The sequence below is a fragment of the Callorhinus ursinus genome, unplaced genomic scaffold (assembly GCF_003265705.2).
Source record: "Callorhinus ursinus isolate GAN/ISIS: 27379988/994484 unplaced genomic scaffold, GSC_fseal_2.0 scaffold43, whole genome shotgun sequence".
Taxonomy (NCBI): Eukaryota; Metazoa; Chordata; class Mammalia; order Carnivora; family Otariidae; genus Callorhinus; species Callorhinus ursinus.
Genome location: NW_027397105.1, coordinates 361,868 through 377,105, shown reverse-complemented (window position 1 = coordinate 377,105; position 15,238 = coordinate 361,868). Strand labels below are relative to the sequence as shown.

The window sequence follows — 15,238 nt, the reverse complement described above, 5'->3', positions numbered from 1 at the left end:
GTGTCCAGGCTGCCGTGGCCCGCCCCCGTGTGTCCAGGCTGCCGTGGCCCGCCCCCGTGTGTCCAGGCTGCCGCGGGACTTTGAGACTCCGGTCTCTGTCTCCGGGAGATAACGAGCCTGGGGTAGAGCCAAGACCAACAGCACAATCTCACTGGATGCCCTCCTTCACTCCTTCCCTGATGCTTCCCCTGAGCACCTGCTGTGTACCAGGAGGCCACGGATGTTCACGTCACCAGCAGCCCCAGGCGGCTCCGGACGCTCCAGGATGTGGCGCTAGGAGCACCGGCTTCGGAGTCAGATGGGTTTGAGGCTGGCTCTGTTGCTTGGACAACTCACTAATCTTTCTGATCTTCCATCTCCTCCTTCCACAACACAGGAACAATAGGGTTTATTATCATAAACCCTCAGAGGGTTTTTCAGGTAAAATGCTCCTTATTCGGCCTGAACTAATGTGATCGCTTAAGAAGTAACCATGGAAAAGGGAAGGGAGCTCCAGGCAGAAGGCCCAGCTCAGGCCGAGACACAGACAAGTAACAGGGCGTGGGACATTCTGGACATCACGTGACGGCCCCTCTGGGCGGCAGTGGGGGAGACGGAGACAGAGGGGAGGCCAGGGAGAAGGGGGGACACAGGGGTCGTGCCCCACAGCCCATGTCGCTGAGCCTGGGCCGCAGGGACGGAGGAGGGAGGCAGAGACAAGGAGGAGAAAGGGGTGACGGGGCCTGGGGCTGAGCTGGAGAGGCGTCGGCCTGGGCACAGCACAGGACGAGGTGGGAACGGGAGGACACTGCCCTCCGTGTGGCTTTATGTCCCACCCCAGCGTCCTGGCAGCTTTCCCAGGATGCTTGGTGCCCCAGACGAGGCAGGGAACACACGAGTGCAGGTGTGAACTGCCGGAGCCCTGGAAGTGACGAGGCACCCCAGTGCCTCAGTGTGCCATCTGTAAAATGGCCTCGTGCTGCGGGTCCCATCACCCCACAGGCCCCACAGGCCCCAGAGAAGCCTCACCCCTCTACCAAGTGCCTTCCGGACCCCCACAGCAGCCCAAGAGTGGGGAAACTGGCCCAGAGGAGATGAGGCCGCTGGCCTATAGCCACCCAGAGCCCCAGGGGCTCGGCCAGAGCTGGATCCTGGCCTGCTGGGCCGCCTAGGTCCCAAGCCCTGGGTTCTTCACTGAGACACTGAGCTCTGGGGCTCAGAACTGCCCGAGCGCTTGCCTGCCAAGAGCCCCCTGACCTGGGCCAGGGGCCCACGGCTCCCGGAGACCCCTCACCTGTCCTGGTCGTTGCACAGATCCTGGAGGCAGGGAAGCTGAAGCCCATGCACCACACGGGCCTCGAACAGAAACTTGGGGGCCCAGAAGCCCAGTGCTCCAGTCACAAAGGCTATGGCGGTCACCCCAAGGGTCGACCACACAAAACTCCAGCTGCAAGAGAAAGTGTCCTGGCTGAGACCCCCGGGAGAGGGCTGGGGCTGCAGGGCCTGGCGGCTCCTGTCAGGCCCTGCCCCCACGCCTGCACACTCTGGTCACCCAGGTGCTCAGAGGGCTCCAGGCTCCGGATCCTCGCTGACATTGCCCAGGAGCCCTGCACACCCCACTCCACACTTTGCTTCTCGCTGGGCCTTCCTCCCTCCTCTCTGCAGAGCCAGCTCTCCCCATCCCAGAAGGCCCAAAGCCAACAGCACATTCTCCCGGGAGCTGTCCCCTCTGCCCCCACCTTCCTCCAAGTGCCCTCCACCGGTCGCATGGCTCTGTATCAAAGAGAGCTGGGTCCCGTCCGCGCCCCACATTCCAGTAAATCATGAGGCCTGGGAGTGCAGTTGACTCCTGTCTGCCCCCCACCCATGCCTGGGACAGAGGATGGACGCACTCCCACAGGCTTGCAGAGGTGAGTGATTAACTCCCAGCATCCTCCTGGCAACCCTGGGAGAATTACGTCCATTGAATAAATGAGGGGAGTACGATTCCAAGTCTCAGGTCACTCGGAGGTAAGGCAGTGGCCAAGCCAGAGTCAAAACTCACACTGCCTCCCCCTTCCCTCCCTCCCAGCCCCCATCCTGTTGCATGGCAAGGCGAGAAGGGGGCCTCCAGTGAGGCAGGGGCACCTCCGTTGGTGAGTGGGAGCTCAGAGGAGGAAGAAGACTATGAACACTGGGGCTCCCTGGAGGCAGAGAGAGGCAGGGCAGGGCTGCTGGGGCGGACGGGGTTCTCAGGGAGGAGCAGGGACACTCACTTTCTCCCCAGGTACCTGACATCCTCACACCAGCTGCTCCTCAGGTCCCCCACGGCCACCTCTTCCTGCTTCTCAGCAGCTCCCCGGGGCGGGTCTGGAACCAGCGCGATAAGCAGGGTCAAGGCCACGGCTTCCAGGCAAGGCAAGACCTGAGCATGGGAGGGCCCAGGAAGCTCAGGACCACACATACATGCCCAGGACCCAGGAGATCCTGCCGGTGATGAGCCATGTGGCCCAGTGTCTGGGAGGATCTGTGCCCTGGGGGTGGGGCAGGGGGCTCATTTCTTGGCTGCGCCCTCTCCCCTAGGAGTACAGCCTCTCTGGGGAGTAGGGTCCCCTTGGGACTTCCTTTAATGTGTGCAATAGACACTACTGCCCTGGGGCCCATGAGCCCGGCCAGAAGGACTCACCACCCCTACCCGCCAGGCCCGTTCTACCCTGGGCTGCTCCCACCCTTGTCTGTCCCTCCCCGAGATTCCATGATGCAGCCGGGACCACCCCACCCATGTTACAAGCCACTTGCTTGAGCTCACACCACTAGCAAACCCAGCAGCCAGCATCTGAACCCAGGGCCATGACCTCCACAGTCATGTTCCATCCAATTTCTGAGCTGCCAATGTCTGACACCCCCCATGGCGCCAGTGACTGTGCCAAGTGGCTAAGGCCACTGGAGGCTGGAAAGTCCCTGCTGGCCCAGGGGGATCGGAGGGAAGAAGGGGCTGGACTCACTCGGAAGGCCCAATGCCAGTTCCCAGTTAGCTGCAGCACGGCTGACCCCAGCACGTAGCCCAGGCCGCTGCAACAGAGGGGCAAGGGGGATGGCGGGTAAGGGTGGGGGGCAGGTCCAAGGTTGCCAGGCCAGCCTGTGCTGGGGCACCCCACCCCAGGGAGCTGGCTTCCTGCTACTCACAGCCCTGCCACGGAAAAAGTGAGCCACGTGAGGCCCAGATGTCCACTGCCCTTGGTCAGATCACTGGTGACCTCTGGCTCCAGGCCTGTCCCCTGCACCACTGCCCAGTGCCGCCCTATCTGAGGACCCAGGGCTCAGCCCTGCCTGAGTCAGGCGGTTCCAGGAAACCTGGATCAGAGCTCAGAGGTTGGATTGCAAATCCCACTCTGACCTACCCACACACCCTGCCCCGGGAGGTGCCTGGCCCAGCCCCACACACTCCCCAAGCAGGCCTTCCCAAGTGCCCTAGGGTAGAAGGAGCACCTGTATTATCTCTAACCCTAACACAGCCCATTGGCCAGTGTTCTCAGCCCCCTGTACAGACGAGGAAACTGAGGCCCAGGGAGGTAAAGGGACACGGCAGGGAAGGAGGAGGGCTGGGATTCAAATCCCATCCCCAGTCCAGCTTCGGTCCCCAGACTGTGGGCCTCAGTCTACCAGCTAGGGAAGTGGGTCCTGGGTGGTACCGACCTTCCAACAGGGATGAAGATGTAGAAGATGGCCAGCACTCGGGTCCGCTGGTCCCTCACAAAGAGGTCGCCCAGGACGGTGGGCGCGATGGTGGAGTAGCTGGCAGAGCCTATGCCCACGACTCCCCGGGACAGGAAGAAGAGCCAAGAATGCTGACACAGAAGCCAGTGAGTCTGGGATCACCCACAGGGCAAGGGACCGGAGTGATGACACGTGCCCCCGGGGAGGAGGAGGGGATGGGGCTGAAGACCCCTGGCTGGCCTCCCAGCCCGCGTTCCCCGCCCCCCCCCCCCCGCCCCCACATCGCATGGGTGCCCCCTGCTGGTGCTTGCAGATACCGGGGGCCCCGGGGCCCAGGGAAGTCTTTTTCTGGGCTTCACCTTTGCCAGGCCCGCGGGTGCCCCAGACAGAAGCAGTCACAGGCAGCAGTGGGAGGTGCAGGAGAGGAAACATCTAAGGGGGTGCTCTCTGGGCCCTGGGAGGCACCCCTGCAGCCAGCCTGGAGCCCAGAATGTATGGAGGCCGGCCCATCTGCTTTCCAAGGGAGGAAGCAGGTGGCGGCAGGACCCCAGGGGCCTTGCAGGGATGAGGGGACCTACCTGGGGGGAGATGAAGGAGCTGGAGAGGCCTGCCCCCGACCAGAGCAGGATCCCAACACTCAGCGTGGCTTTCCGGCCATGCCGGTCGCCCAGGTAGCCAAACACAGGTGCAGACAGCAGCAGGCTGCAGATGAAGACTGAGGGGGAAAGGCAGGTGTCACGTGCATCCCCCACTGTGGCGGATAGGCGCACGGGCCCGCAGGACCCCAGAAGGGACCTGGCTCAGATGCCACAAGCTGGCACCTGCAGTGGGTGGGGGCCAGGAGGAGGAAAGGATACGGTGAAGCCTCCATCCCCGCCTAACACATAACCCAACGCCCAGAGTCAGGGGCACTGGAGGGGGAGTGGAGGGGCTGGGCTCGCTCCCCTCCGAGCAGCCCCCCAAGCGCCTGGGAGGCTGAGCCCCAAGTGAAGGTGGAGCCCGTCCTGGAGCAGCACAGGGAGCCCCCAGCGCTCCCCACCAGGACCCTGTCTTTGCACAACTCCCCCCCTCCTCGCGCCTGGCCAGGCTGGCCTGACTCGGCTCTCACACCCCTGCTGGGGGCGGGGGTGGCGGGAGGCGAGGGAGGTCTGCCCGGGCCTGCTCTGCGGACCAGCAGGGTTTAGAAGGAGCGGTCGTTCCCGGAGGCTGGAAAAGCCCTGGTTTTCCGAAGTAGGTAGACCATTCCCCTGACACTGTCGGTTGTATTTGTACCATTTTTTTAAAGTAAACCCTTCTGAATTGGCGACTGGATTAGTGAATACATCTGCTACCCTGCGAGGACAAAGAAACGGCCACGCTTTTGCACGACTCTGCCGTGCGCATAGGTACCCTCGCGGCCCCGAACCGCCTCCACCCTCCGCGGGTGGAGCGAGGCGACCTGCACCCGCCTCCACCGGAGGCCCCGCCCCACCCCTGGGCCTCCATTCGCTGAGCACAGATGATTGACATAGCCCCAGCCTAATGAGCGTCCAGACTCGTCCCAGCTCAGGTTCCAGCCCCCCCCCCCCCCCCCCCCCCGACCTGCTCTAGTATTAGGCCGAGCCGTATGCAGTCGCAGAAATTAGGCCAGTTTTGACCTACAAAAAAACGGCAATTTTTTATTGGTTATATGGTTCGACCTAATACTCCACAGAGAATGGTCTTTGGTGTCAGTGGCATTTAGAATTTTAATAGCTACTGCCAAAATAGGCCTCCAAAAAGGCTGTATCCATTTACACGGGCACAGAAGTTCATGCTCCCTTGCTGACATTTGATAGGATCAATCATATTGTTTTTGTTCATTTAACGGTTGAAAAGCAGACGGTGTCTCGCTGATGTTTTAACCTGCATCGTGCTTATGTGCAGTGAGTCTGAGCAGCTTCCTCTGCCCATTTTTCTATGGGGCTCCCTGTGGTTTGCAAATCATGTCTCCCAGTCCTTTATATTTGTTTTAAGGACTTACAATGCAAATTCTGGGGCTGAACTACCTGGGCTCACATGCTGAACCAAAGACTGCCTAGCTGTGTGACCTTGGGCAAATTCCTTAACTCTTCTGTTCCCCTCGAATCAATGATAGGAGATAGTAATTGTGCCTCCCACAGAAGGTTATGGAGATTTTAAATGAAATAAAGCATATAAAAGGCAGTGCCTACCTTTATGTAAATGCCTCATAAATGTTATCCATTGTTGTTACTAACTGCGTTTATAGTTTCAACCACCATCATATAGAAGAGTTTAGCTTCCTGTACTCAAATGTATCAATCTTCCTCCCTCCAGGATTGTTTCCTGTTTAAGGCATATCTTCTCTACCCAAAGCTTATAAAAAATATTTCCCTACATCCTCTAATCCTTTTATGAGATTTGGGGTAGGGATCCCTTATAGGATATAAACAACCTCACCCCGCAGATGGCCTGAGACGGAGAAGCCTGCCCCCAGGGGGAAGGCACCCTCCTGCAGGTGCGCTCCTCCGCTCCTAGCAGCTCCAGATTCAGATGACTTCGGAGACAAAGGGGAAGGAATGAAGGAGCAGGGCGTGAAGAGAAGGACCCTACAGGTGGCTGCCCAGATTCGAATCCCAGCTGTGTGGCCTTCAGCAAGCCCATAGCCTCTCTGCGCCCCAGGTTTGTCCTGGGGAAAATGGGCACAATAATAATAATCATCCCTGCCCTGTGGGGTTGTTGTGAAGGGTAAATGAGCTGATATTACAGGGTACTTGAGACAGTGTCTGGTCCACGGTAAAGGCCACATCAGTGTGGTTTTTAAATATTATCCCTCAGGAGACCAACCCCAGGAGCCTCTGTCCCATTGGAAGGGAAGGGTCTGCTCCAGCCTACAACTCAGCCACGCCCTCTCAGTCAGGGGCTTCTTCCACTCTGAGCCCTGTGGACAAACAGCAGGGTGGGGCTTGGGGCCACTGCACCGCCACCCGGGAAGGTGAAGATCCACCCGAGGTCACTGGAGAGAGAGCCTGGTCGTCAGGCCTCCAACCCCTGGCACCCTCCACATACCTCTCTGGGCTGCTTCACACACCATGCACAGCCCCAGGACACGCTTGCACACACGTGCGCATGCTTCTCTCTCCATGGCATCTCACTTATGGAGACCTTGTAGTAATAATCCTGCTCACCAAGGTTAGGACAAGGGAAGGCAGATCGTGACTCAACCACCATTACCTGTTTAATCTAGAAGGTTGTGGGGACTGAGCCCAGAGGGTCTTGCTCTGGCTCCTCGAAGGTCAGCAGCCACTGCAGGCCTCAGCCTCGAGACGAGCGGTTGGAAAAGACACATGGTCTAAGGCAGAGGTCTGCAGGCTCTTTGCCCCAGTGCTTCAAGAAAGAAGCTTATCAACCCACATACCCCTTCATGTGTTTTCAGCCGACATTTAAAATGTTTTCATCGTAAGTTTAAATAGTTGCAAAGGATATGATTTCTATCATTATTGTATTTTTTAAGTATATTTTTATCCAGATCCTTGGGGCTGCCGATCACATTCATTCAATTGATGGGAAATGTCTGCCGTCTATGGACATTTGCTCCAACAAGTAAAACCAGTCCTTATTTGCCAAATCAATCCAACAAATCGGACTGATTGCCTGTAAGGAAGATGTTAAAATGTTGGCTTCATTTTTTCTAATTGAAATGAATGTGTTGACACCCATCCGTGAGACAACATCTCACTTCTAAATTCTAAATCGTAGACTATCACACCAGCAGGACAGCCAGATAAGGCTGGGCACTTTGCCACGGACTTGTGGCCTGGAGGAAACATCCCGAGCTTCTATGTCATTCTCTCTGCCTGGTTTGCACGGCCTCCCCTGCAGAAGCCAAGCATCTGTGGGAGTCCCCTCTGCCTGGCACCCTGGAGGCTTTCCCACTCCAGGGCAGGGCACCAAAGCTAAACTCAGAATAGGGAAGACAGACATTTTCCTTCTTGAAGGGGAGGCAGGGAGGAAGAACAAGACTTTTCCTCAAGCAGGTCCATTTTAGGAAAGAAAAACACAGGCTTGAGGGTCTGTAGTGGATTCTCTCAAAAGTCTGCTCACGTGGTCCCTAGAAATTTTTTGTGTATCCCTAGGGGTCCCCGCAGAAACTTGTTCTGAGGTGTTGGGGTAGCGGACTGTTAGGGGAGGGGGCCCACAGGGAGGAGCGACACGTGTGCTAGTTACATGTTGAGTGTGTACCCTGTGCCATGACAGTGCATGCACACGTGTGTGTGTGTGTGACCTTGGAGGTGTGGCTGCTCCTCGCCCCTGGACTGACTGCGGGCCCTGTGGGCCCAGACCCCGTGTGAACCCATGTGGGAAGTACACATCTCTGTCTGTCTGTGTTCTGTGGGCCAGATTTTTCAGGGAAAGCCCACAGCAGGATTTCTCAGCCCCAGCAAGCGTCGGGCGCCCAGCTGAGCCGATAGGGTTGAGTGACCGCTCATCACGATCTGAAGCTCAGGAGCCTTTCTAGCCCCACGCCCCCTGCTGCTTTGCAGCACCTGCGCTCAAACCCGAAATGGCTGCTCAGACACCCGGGCTCAGCCCACAGGCTCCCCTCCTCCCACACCCACACTGGCCCTCGCAGGGGACCGGTGGGGCTCGGCCTGACCCCCTGCCCCAGCATGAGCCCTGGGCCCCAGCTCCAGAGCAGGGACTCGCTCCTTACCTGTCTGAAGCAAACCAGCATTGCTATCACTGATCTGAAAAAAATTCTGTATGTCCAGCAGCATCCCTGCGGACAGAAGGACAGCACTCAGGACATGGGAAGTGGCCTCCTGGGCCTCTAAGGGCAGTTACCCCCGCCTGTGGGACAGGGCCCCAGCTGACCAGCACAGCACGGAGTGTGTCTCTGGGTCCCACTGCTCTCGTTCCCTCTCCGCCACGCCACGCATATGCAAGCGCATACGCGCACAGAGACACGGGTACCCATCAACACAGGAACACATACCCCAGAGGCCCAAACGTTCGCCCATGTTCATACACAAGCATCCACCCCGGCACACAGACTCACAGACGTGCGGACAAACGGGCACGCCCAGAGAAACGTGCCCGCAGAGGCACACACACACGCACACGGAGTCTGCACGCCACAGGCCTGCTCACATGTGCACGTGTGCGGGGTTGCTGTACACACCCTCGTCAGAGCGACCGGCAGCTCCGAGTTGCTACACGGTGCACAGCTCCCTTAGACTACAGTGTTAATGACTACACAGCCCTGCAGCCCAGGCACCAGCTCCAGACATTCGCGGATGTACATCCATGCGCAAGCATGGACATACAAAGACACGCATGCCCTGGGCTGCACACACGCACACAAGCACGTTCTTCCAGAGGCATGAGCAGACAGATGGTGCCCGTGAGAGCTTCAGAGACAGGTCCCACTTGGGTCCCAACTCCCTGAGGGGGGCAGGCTCTTTCTGCACGCCAGCCGGGCTTTGGGAGCCCCTCCAAGGTCTTCCTGGGCCACAGGCCAATGCAGTGGGCACTCAGCCTAACACAGAGAGAGGAAACAGGCCCAATTCCCCGAAATCCCCTCAGCCTTTGGCAGCACTTCAGCAAGCGTTAGTCAGAGTGGAGGCACCTGCTTATCTGAGCTGGGAGGCTCAGGCCCCATCATTAGGAAGAAGAGCAGCCATTGCTGTCATTCAGTTATGAGCCGGCGGAGGGCCCAGCCCCTGAGCGGGGCCCTGCAGGTGTCCCCCTAAGAGGTGGGGGAGCATCCGCGACCCCAGAGGCAGCCCCCTCCCACCCCTCTGAGCCCCGCCAGCAGGCGGAGGAAGGCCCAAGAAGCAGAGAAGCCCCATATGAGATTTTCGTTCAGACATTTGCTTTGGGCCCGAATATCACAGCATGCAGCCATACAGCCTGTATGTCTTTCCTTCCTTTTTAATATTTTTAATTACACGAATAAGACATATTCGTTGGAGAGAAAAAACAGAAACACTAATAAGCAAGCAAAGAGTTAAAAATTCTGTAGCATCCCACCCACCCTTCATCCTTAGCAGTGAGGACTCACTCCTGGTTTTATCTGCTCCCGGCCTCCTCCCAGCCCTCTGGGGCCTTGAGTGGACCCCGCATCCTTCCTCCCCCCACTGCCCCACGTCATCTGCCCCCATAGAGCCACTTCCCACAAGAGCATGTGAAAACCACCTGCCCCCAGCCGTCCTGGCCGTTCACTCTGCGTGGTTTCACTTCTCCTGGCCTCCTTCATCCAAGCCAGCAACCTTGGCCTTGCTTCCCATCCAGCCAGAGGAAGTCCCAACAGGGAAGGGCCTCCACTGGCCGGACTCGGGGGGGAGCTCCCCAGCCTGCAGGGCTCCAGATGCTCCCCCACCCCACACACACCCTGCCTCTCTGCCTCTTCCCCGCTCAGCTCCGGCCCTCGGCCCACACAACCGCACACCCACCTGGGCCTCCACCTAACCCCCTGCAGTAGCCCCGGAGCCGGATGCCCCCCATCTTGTTCGGCCTGCACCCATCTCACTCTAGCCCCCACCCCCAAAATTGTCTGTGGCTCACATTGCCTCAACAGAAAGCCAAGCTCCCAGCCTGGCAACCGCAGAGCCTGTGATCTGGCCCTGAAGACCCTTTTAGAAGAGTTCCCTGCCGTCCCACCTCTGGTCACCCCTGCCCAGAGCACAACCCCCCACTCTGTGTGCCCACACCGACCCCTCACCCAACACCCTCACCTCACTCCACTTCCTGCCTCGCCAACTTTCTCAGCTTCAAGACCCAACCCAGATGCCCCCTCTTCTGAGTTCGGCCAGAACCCTCAGTCGCCGTCCTGGGACCCCCCCCCGCGAAGGTCCAGCCTGCTCTGGTCTGTGTGTGCCCTCTGAGCTCCCCGGAGATGGACTCGCGTCTGCACACGTCTGCAGATCGGATCCTGTTCACCGCACAGCCGCTGCCTGGTGGGGGGCTGAGCCCGTCTCTGGTGCACCAGGGTCCTGCCTCAGGGCCGCTGCAGGTGCCCCCTGACCCCCAACCCAGCCCCAGCCTGGGCTTCCCTCTGCCCCACGACATGGGCATTCCTGAGCTCCAGAACCACCAGACAGACCCTCCCTGGGTCTCCAAGCCCCGTAGTTCACGTTCAGTCAGTCAGTCTTAAATGAATCAGTGATGAAGAGAAAAGAGAGTTAAATCTGGAATGAATAAAGGAATGAATGAGTTAAAGGAATGTGTGAGTAACGAGAAGAGCAGGTTGAGCCCTGGGGCCTCCAGGAAGGAAGTCAAAATGTGCAAGGCTTGCGCACAGCCCCCACTGTCCCAGAAGCACCCAGCAAGCTATTTCTGGGCCCGGCTGCCCTGCCCTCCACAACCTCACTCAGCATTCCACCCAGAACCTCCAGGCCTTCGCCCGAAGGCCCTCACTGCGGTCCTCGCCCCCCGACCGCTACCACGCACCCACACCTGTGTGCACAGGCCTAGGTTGGGGCTGGATTGGGAACGCAATGCCCCCCACCTCGGGCTTGGCTGAAACTCCCTCCAGGGGGGAGAACGGCAGGGAGGTACTCCACAAGAAGAGAGTTTGCAAGGCGGAGGGCACTGTGGATGCACCGTGCCGGCTGGAGGCCTGGCAACCATGAGTGGCAAGCAGGTGCTTCCCAGGGCGCTGCCCGCTGTCGCCTCCTCACCTGCAACGATGAACCAGTTCATGTAGTTCAGGAGGTTGATGTAGCAGAGCACCGCGGCGGCCAGGCAAGCCCTCCAGTGGGGCAGGCTCCAGGGGGCGGACGCGGTCCCAGGGGGGCACGGACCTGCGCCTGAGGCCCCAGGGTGCCCGCCCGGCCCGGTATCCCAGCCCTCCGCCGACATGGCCCCAGCCTCACCAGCCTGAGCTCCTGACCCAGGATGGCTGCCGGGACAGAGGCACATCGGCTCTGCACCGAGTCACTTCCTGTGGGTTCCCGGCCTCCTGACCTCAAAGTAGCTGCCCTAACTGCTGAACATCTTATCGCAGGTTCCTCCTGAGCCCACTGCAGGCTGGCCCTCAAGGTTTCACCACCCCAGGCTCTGAAGCCTGCTGGGGGCCTACCCTGGGTGACAGGACATGATGTGTCCCCCCAAACCTCGCCTGCGGCTTCAGTGGCTACAACAAGGAAGAGAAGCTTCATGAGATGGGAAATGAGATGAGTCTCCGGAGCCCTGCTCTCCAAAAGAGGGTCTGGCTGCCCGCACAAGAGACGGGCTGTGAGTGCAGGATGTGAGCTGGGCCAGATCCGGAAGGCTGGGTGTGGCCGGGAGAGTAGCACCCAAGTGTGAGCGACGCCAGCACCTTTTCCGCTCCAGTGCCCCACCTGGGGAGGCAGGGGTGGTGGAGGGGCTGCCCCCGGGAGGACAACGGACTCAAAATCCAGGGGGAGGGGCAAGATATTGGCACGGTCTCAAAGTGTCTCTTTACAGAATGTTTACTGGTAGCGGGGGTGGGGGGAAGTAACCCTACAGTAGAAGAATCAGGCAATGTCTAGACCAAGGATTAAAGTAACACCACTGCCAAGAGCAGAGGGCATTGTGCGTCCCCCACCCCCACCCCCCGGGGGCCCTGAGCCGGCCACATGTCACCTAGGCAGGGTTCCAATCAGGAATGCATGACCCGGATCTAACGAGGAAACATCAGACACACCCAAATTGAGGGACACTGTTTTTTTTTAATAGACTATGTTCTAGAGAAGTTTAAGGTTCACAGCAAAATTTAGCAAAAGGTTGATTTTCTGTAATCCTCTGCCCCCACACACACATAGTCTCCCCCATTATCAACACCCCTACCAGAGGGGGACGTTTGTGACAACTGAACCTACACCCACACATCATTGTCACCCAAGTCCATCGCTTACATTAGGGTTCACTCTTGATGTTGCACATTCTGGGGTTTAGACAAGTGTATGATGTGTATCCACCTCGATGGTATCACGCGGGGAAGTTTCCTTGCCTTAAAAGTCCTCTGTGAGCTGCCTGCCTCCCTGCCCACCCCTGGCAACCACTGTTTTTACCATCTCCATAGTTGTGCCATTTCCAGGAAGCCATAGAGTCAGAATCACACAGTATGGAGCCTTTTCAGACTGGCTTGTTCACTCAGCAATATGCATTTAAGGTGCTTCCATGTCTTTTCATGGCTTGGTAAAGTCATTCTTTTTCATGCTGAATAATATTCCATTGTCTGGATGGACCACACTTTATTTATCCATTCATCTACTGAAGGACATGTTGGTTGATTGCAAATTTTAGCAATTATAAATAAAGCTGTCAAAATCATCTGTGTGCAAGTTTTTGTGTGCACTCAAGTTTCAACTCCCTTGAGTAAATACCAAGGATTGCAATTGCTAGATTGTACAGTAAGAGTATGGAACACTGTCTTTTTAAAAGGTACTCTATTTTTTATTTATTTACTTAAGAGAGAGTGTGCACATGGGGGGAGGAACAAAGGGAGAGAGAATCTCAAGCAGACTTGCCGCTGAGCGTGGAGCCCTACGAGGGACTCGATCCCACGACCCTGAGATCATGACCTGAGCTGAAGTCGCGAGTTGGACGCTTAGCCGGCTAAACCACCCAGAGGCCCCTTAAAGGAACTGTATTACGCAAAAATGTCAAAGTCATAAAAGACTAAGGAAGACTGAGGGATTATTTCAGAATAAAGGAGATGAAGAGCTGTGATAATTTAGTGCAACCTGGACCCCAGACTGGAGGGAAACGCGTGCTATTGGGTCAACTGATAAGACTGGAATGCAGACTGTAGACCAGGAAGACATACACCAGCATCGCTCGTACTAGAGTTGATGACGGTGCTGTGGTTGCGTAGATGAAGCCCTTGTACTGAAGTATTTAAGTGTAATAGACACCGTACGTGCAACTGACCCTAAGTGGTTCGTGGAAAAGAAAGTAGAAATAGTGCGAGAGCAAATGGGGCAATACATGAAGGGTAGTGAGTTTGGGTAAAGATTTTGTGTGGGTTTCTCTCCGGACCATATTATAATTTTTCTGTAAGTTGAAAATGAATTCAAAATAAAAAAACAAAGCACAAAATGACAAACAACCCAATTAAAAACAGGCAGCGGACTTGAATAGACATTACTGCAAAGATGTCCAAACGGCCAACATGCACGTGAAGAGACGCTCACTATCACCCGTCGCTAAGGAAAGGCGGATCAAACCACAACGAAGATGGATGTCATTTGAGCAGCTAGCAGGTGGGCTCTGTGTTGGCTTTACCTCTGTTCTTACTGGAATCGTATAACAGAAGATGCTTTGCCACTTAAAAAAATAACACAATGAGAAACCAGTTCATATGCACTAAGATGACTAGAATTAAAATTGTTTTCATTAAAAATAATAATAATAACAAGTCTGGTGAGGATGTGTGGAGAAATTGAAACCCTCATACATTGCTGGTGGGAATGGAAAAGGGTTTGGCATCTGTGGAAAACAGTGTAGTGGTTCTCCAAAAGGTCAAACTTAGAATTACACCATGACCAGCAATTTCCCTCCTGGGTGTATACCCAGAAGGGCTGAAAACAGGGACCGAAGCAAATACTTGCCCACAAAGGTCCATAGGAGCACACTATTTGCCGTCGCCCAAAGGTGGAAACAGCCCAAAAGCCCATCAGCTGATAGACAGGCAAAGCAGGGTAGCCTTCTCGGGTCCCCTCCCTCTTCGGGAGTTTTGTACTCTATCCTTCAGTAAACTTTACTACTGCTCAATAAACTTTGCTGCCCATCAAAAAACAGGCAAAAAACAGGCAAAGCAAATGCGGGCTGTGCATGCAACGGAACACCATCCAGGCACAGAAAGGGATGGGGTCCTGATCCATGCTACCACGCGCTCGAGACATCATGCTAAGTGACAAAAGTCACACGCAAGGGGCCACACACTGTATGACTCCATTTATACAAAATATCCCGGATAGTTAAGTCCATCGAAACAGAAAGCAAACTCATGGTTGCCAGGGGCCGGGAGGAGCAGGAAATTCTCTGTGAGTTTGGGGTCTCCCCTGGGGCAATGGGATATTTTGGAACTGGAGAGAGGTGATGGTGTCACAACACTGTGAAAGTACCAAATGCCACTGGGCTATATGCTCTGAAATGTTTAAAATCTTACTTTATGTGAATTTCATCGCGACTTTTTAAAAGAGCTAAAGCAAACCAAGAAAAAGCCAGTCTGGAGACATGTCGAGAACATGAGCTTTGCTGGCTGACCAGCCAGGGTTCAAATTCCAATTTTGCTTCTTCCGAGCTACATGCTTAGTGCAAGTCCACAACCTCGCTGGGTCTCGGGGTCCTCACCAGCGATAGTTGTGCGGATGAACTGAGTCAAGTGCGTGTAGCTTTCCCTTGCTGGCCCGAGCGGGGTTCGCAGGAAGCATCTGAGGAGGGAGAGGCTGGCCTTCATTACCGCTGTAAGGGTGACGCTCACCACCTGCCCCGTGCGGGTGGTCTTGGCAAAGCAAAGGGAAGCTCAGCATCAGGCCCTCAAGCAAGAGCACGCGCAGCTCCAAGGCTGAGGGCCTGTGCGTGGGGGTAGGTCACCAGGCATTCCTCCGAT

At 56.6% G+C, this 15,238-nt stretch overlaps 1 protein-coding gene across 20 annotated transcripts in view; it reads right to left on the bottom strand.

Moving 5' to 3' along the window:
- Positions 1–11,930, bottom strand: part of SPNS3 (SPNS lysolipid transporter 3, sphingosine-1-phosphate (putative)) — a 35,301-nt gene extending 23,371 nt beyond the window's left edge. For 3 of the 20 annotated variants that reach the window (XR_012374979.1, XR_012374980.1, XM_073881530.1), the window contains exons 1-8: positions 11,532–11,928; positions 11,165–11,336; positions 8,369–8,434; positions 4,254–4,390; positions 3,655–3,827; positions 2,964–3,030; positions 2,235–2,383; positions 1,274–1,426 (exon numbers count right to left, since the gene is read on the bottom strand). Coding sequence is in view for 18 of the 20 variants with exons in the window: in XM_073881530.1 (XP_073737631.1) it covers positions 1,274–1,426; positions 2,235–2,383; positions 2,964–3,030; positions 3,655–3,827; positions 4,254–4,390; positions 8,369–8,434; positions 11,165–11,336; positions 11,532–11,816 (1,202 nt within the window). In the remaining 2 variants the exon portion in view is untranslated. Of the gene's footprint in view, positions 1–1,273; positions 1,427–2,234; positions 2,384–2,963; positions 3,031–3,654; positions 3,828–4,253; positions 4,391–8,368; positions 8,435–11,164 lie in introns of all 20 variants that reach the window. The other 17 variants (XM_073881523.1, XM_073881528.1, XM_073881527.1 and 14 more) reach the window with 12 other exon arrangements.
- Positions 11,931–15,238: the final 3,308 nt, after the last annotated feature.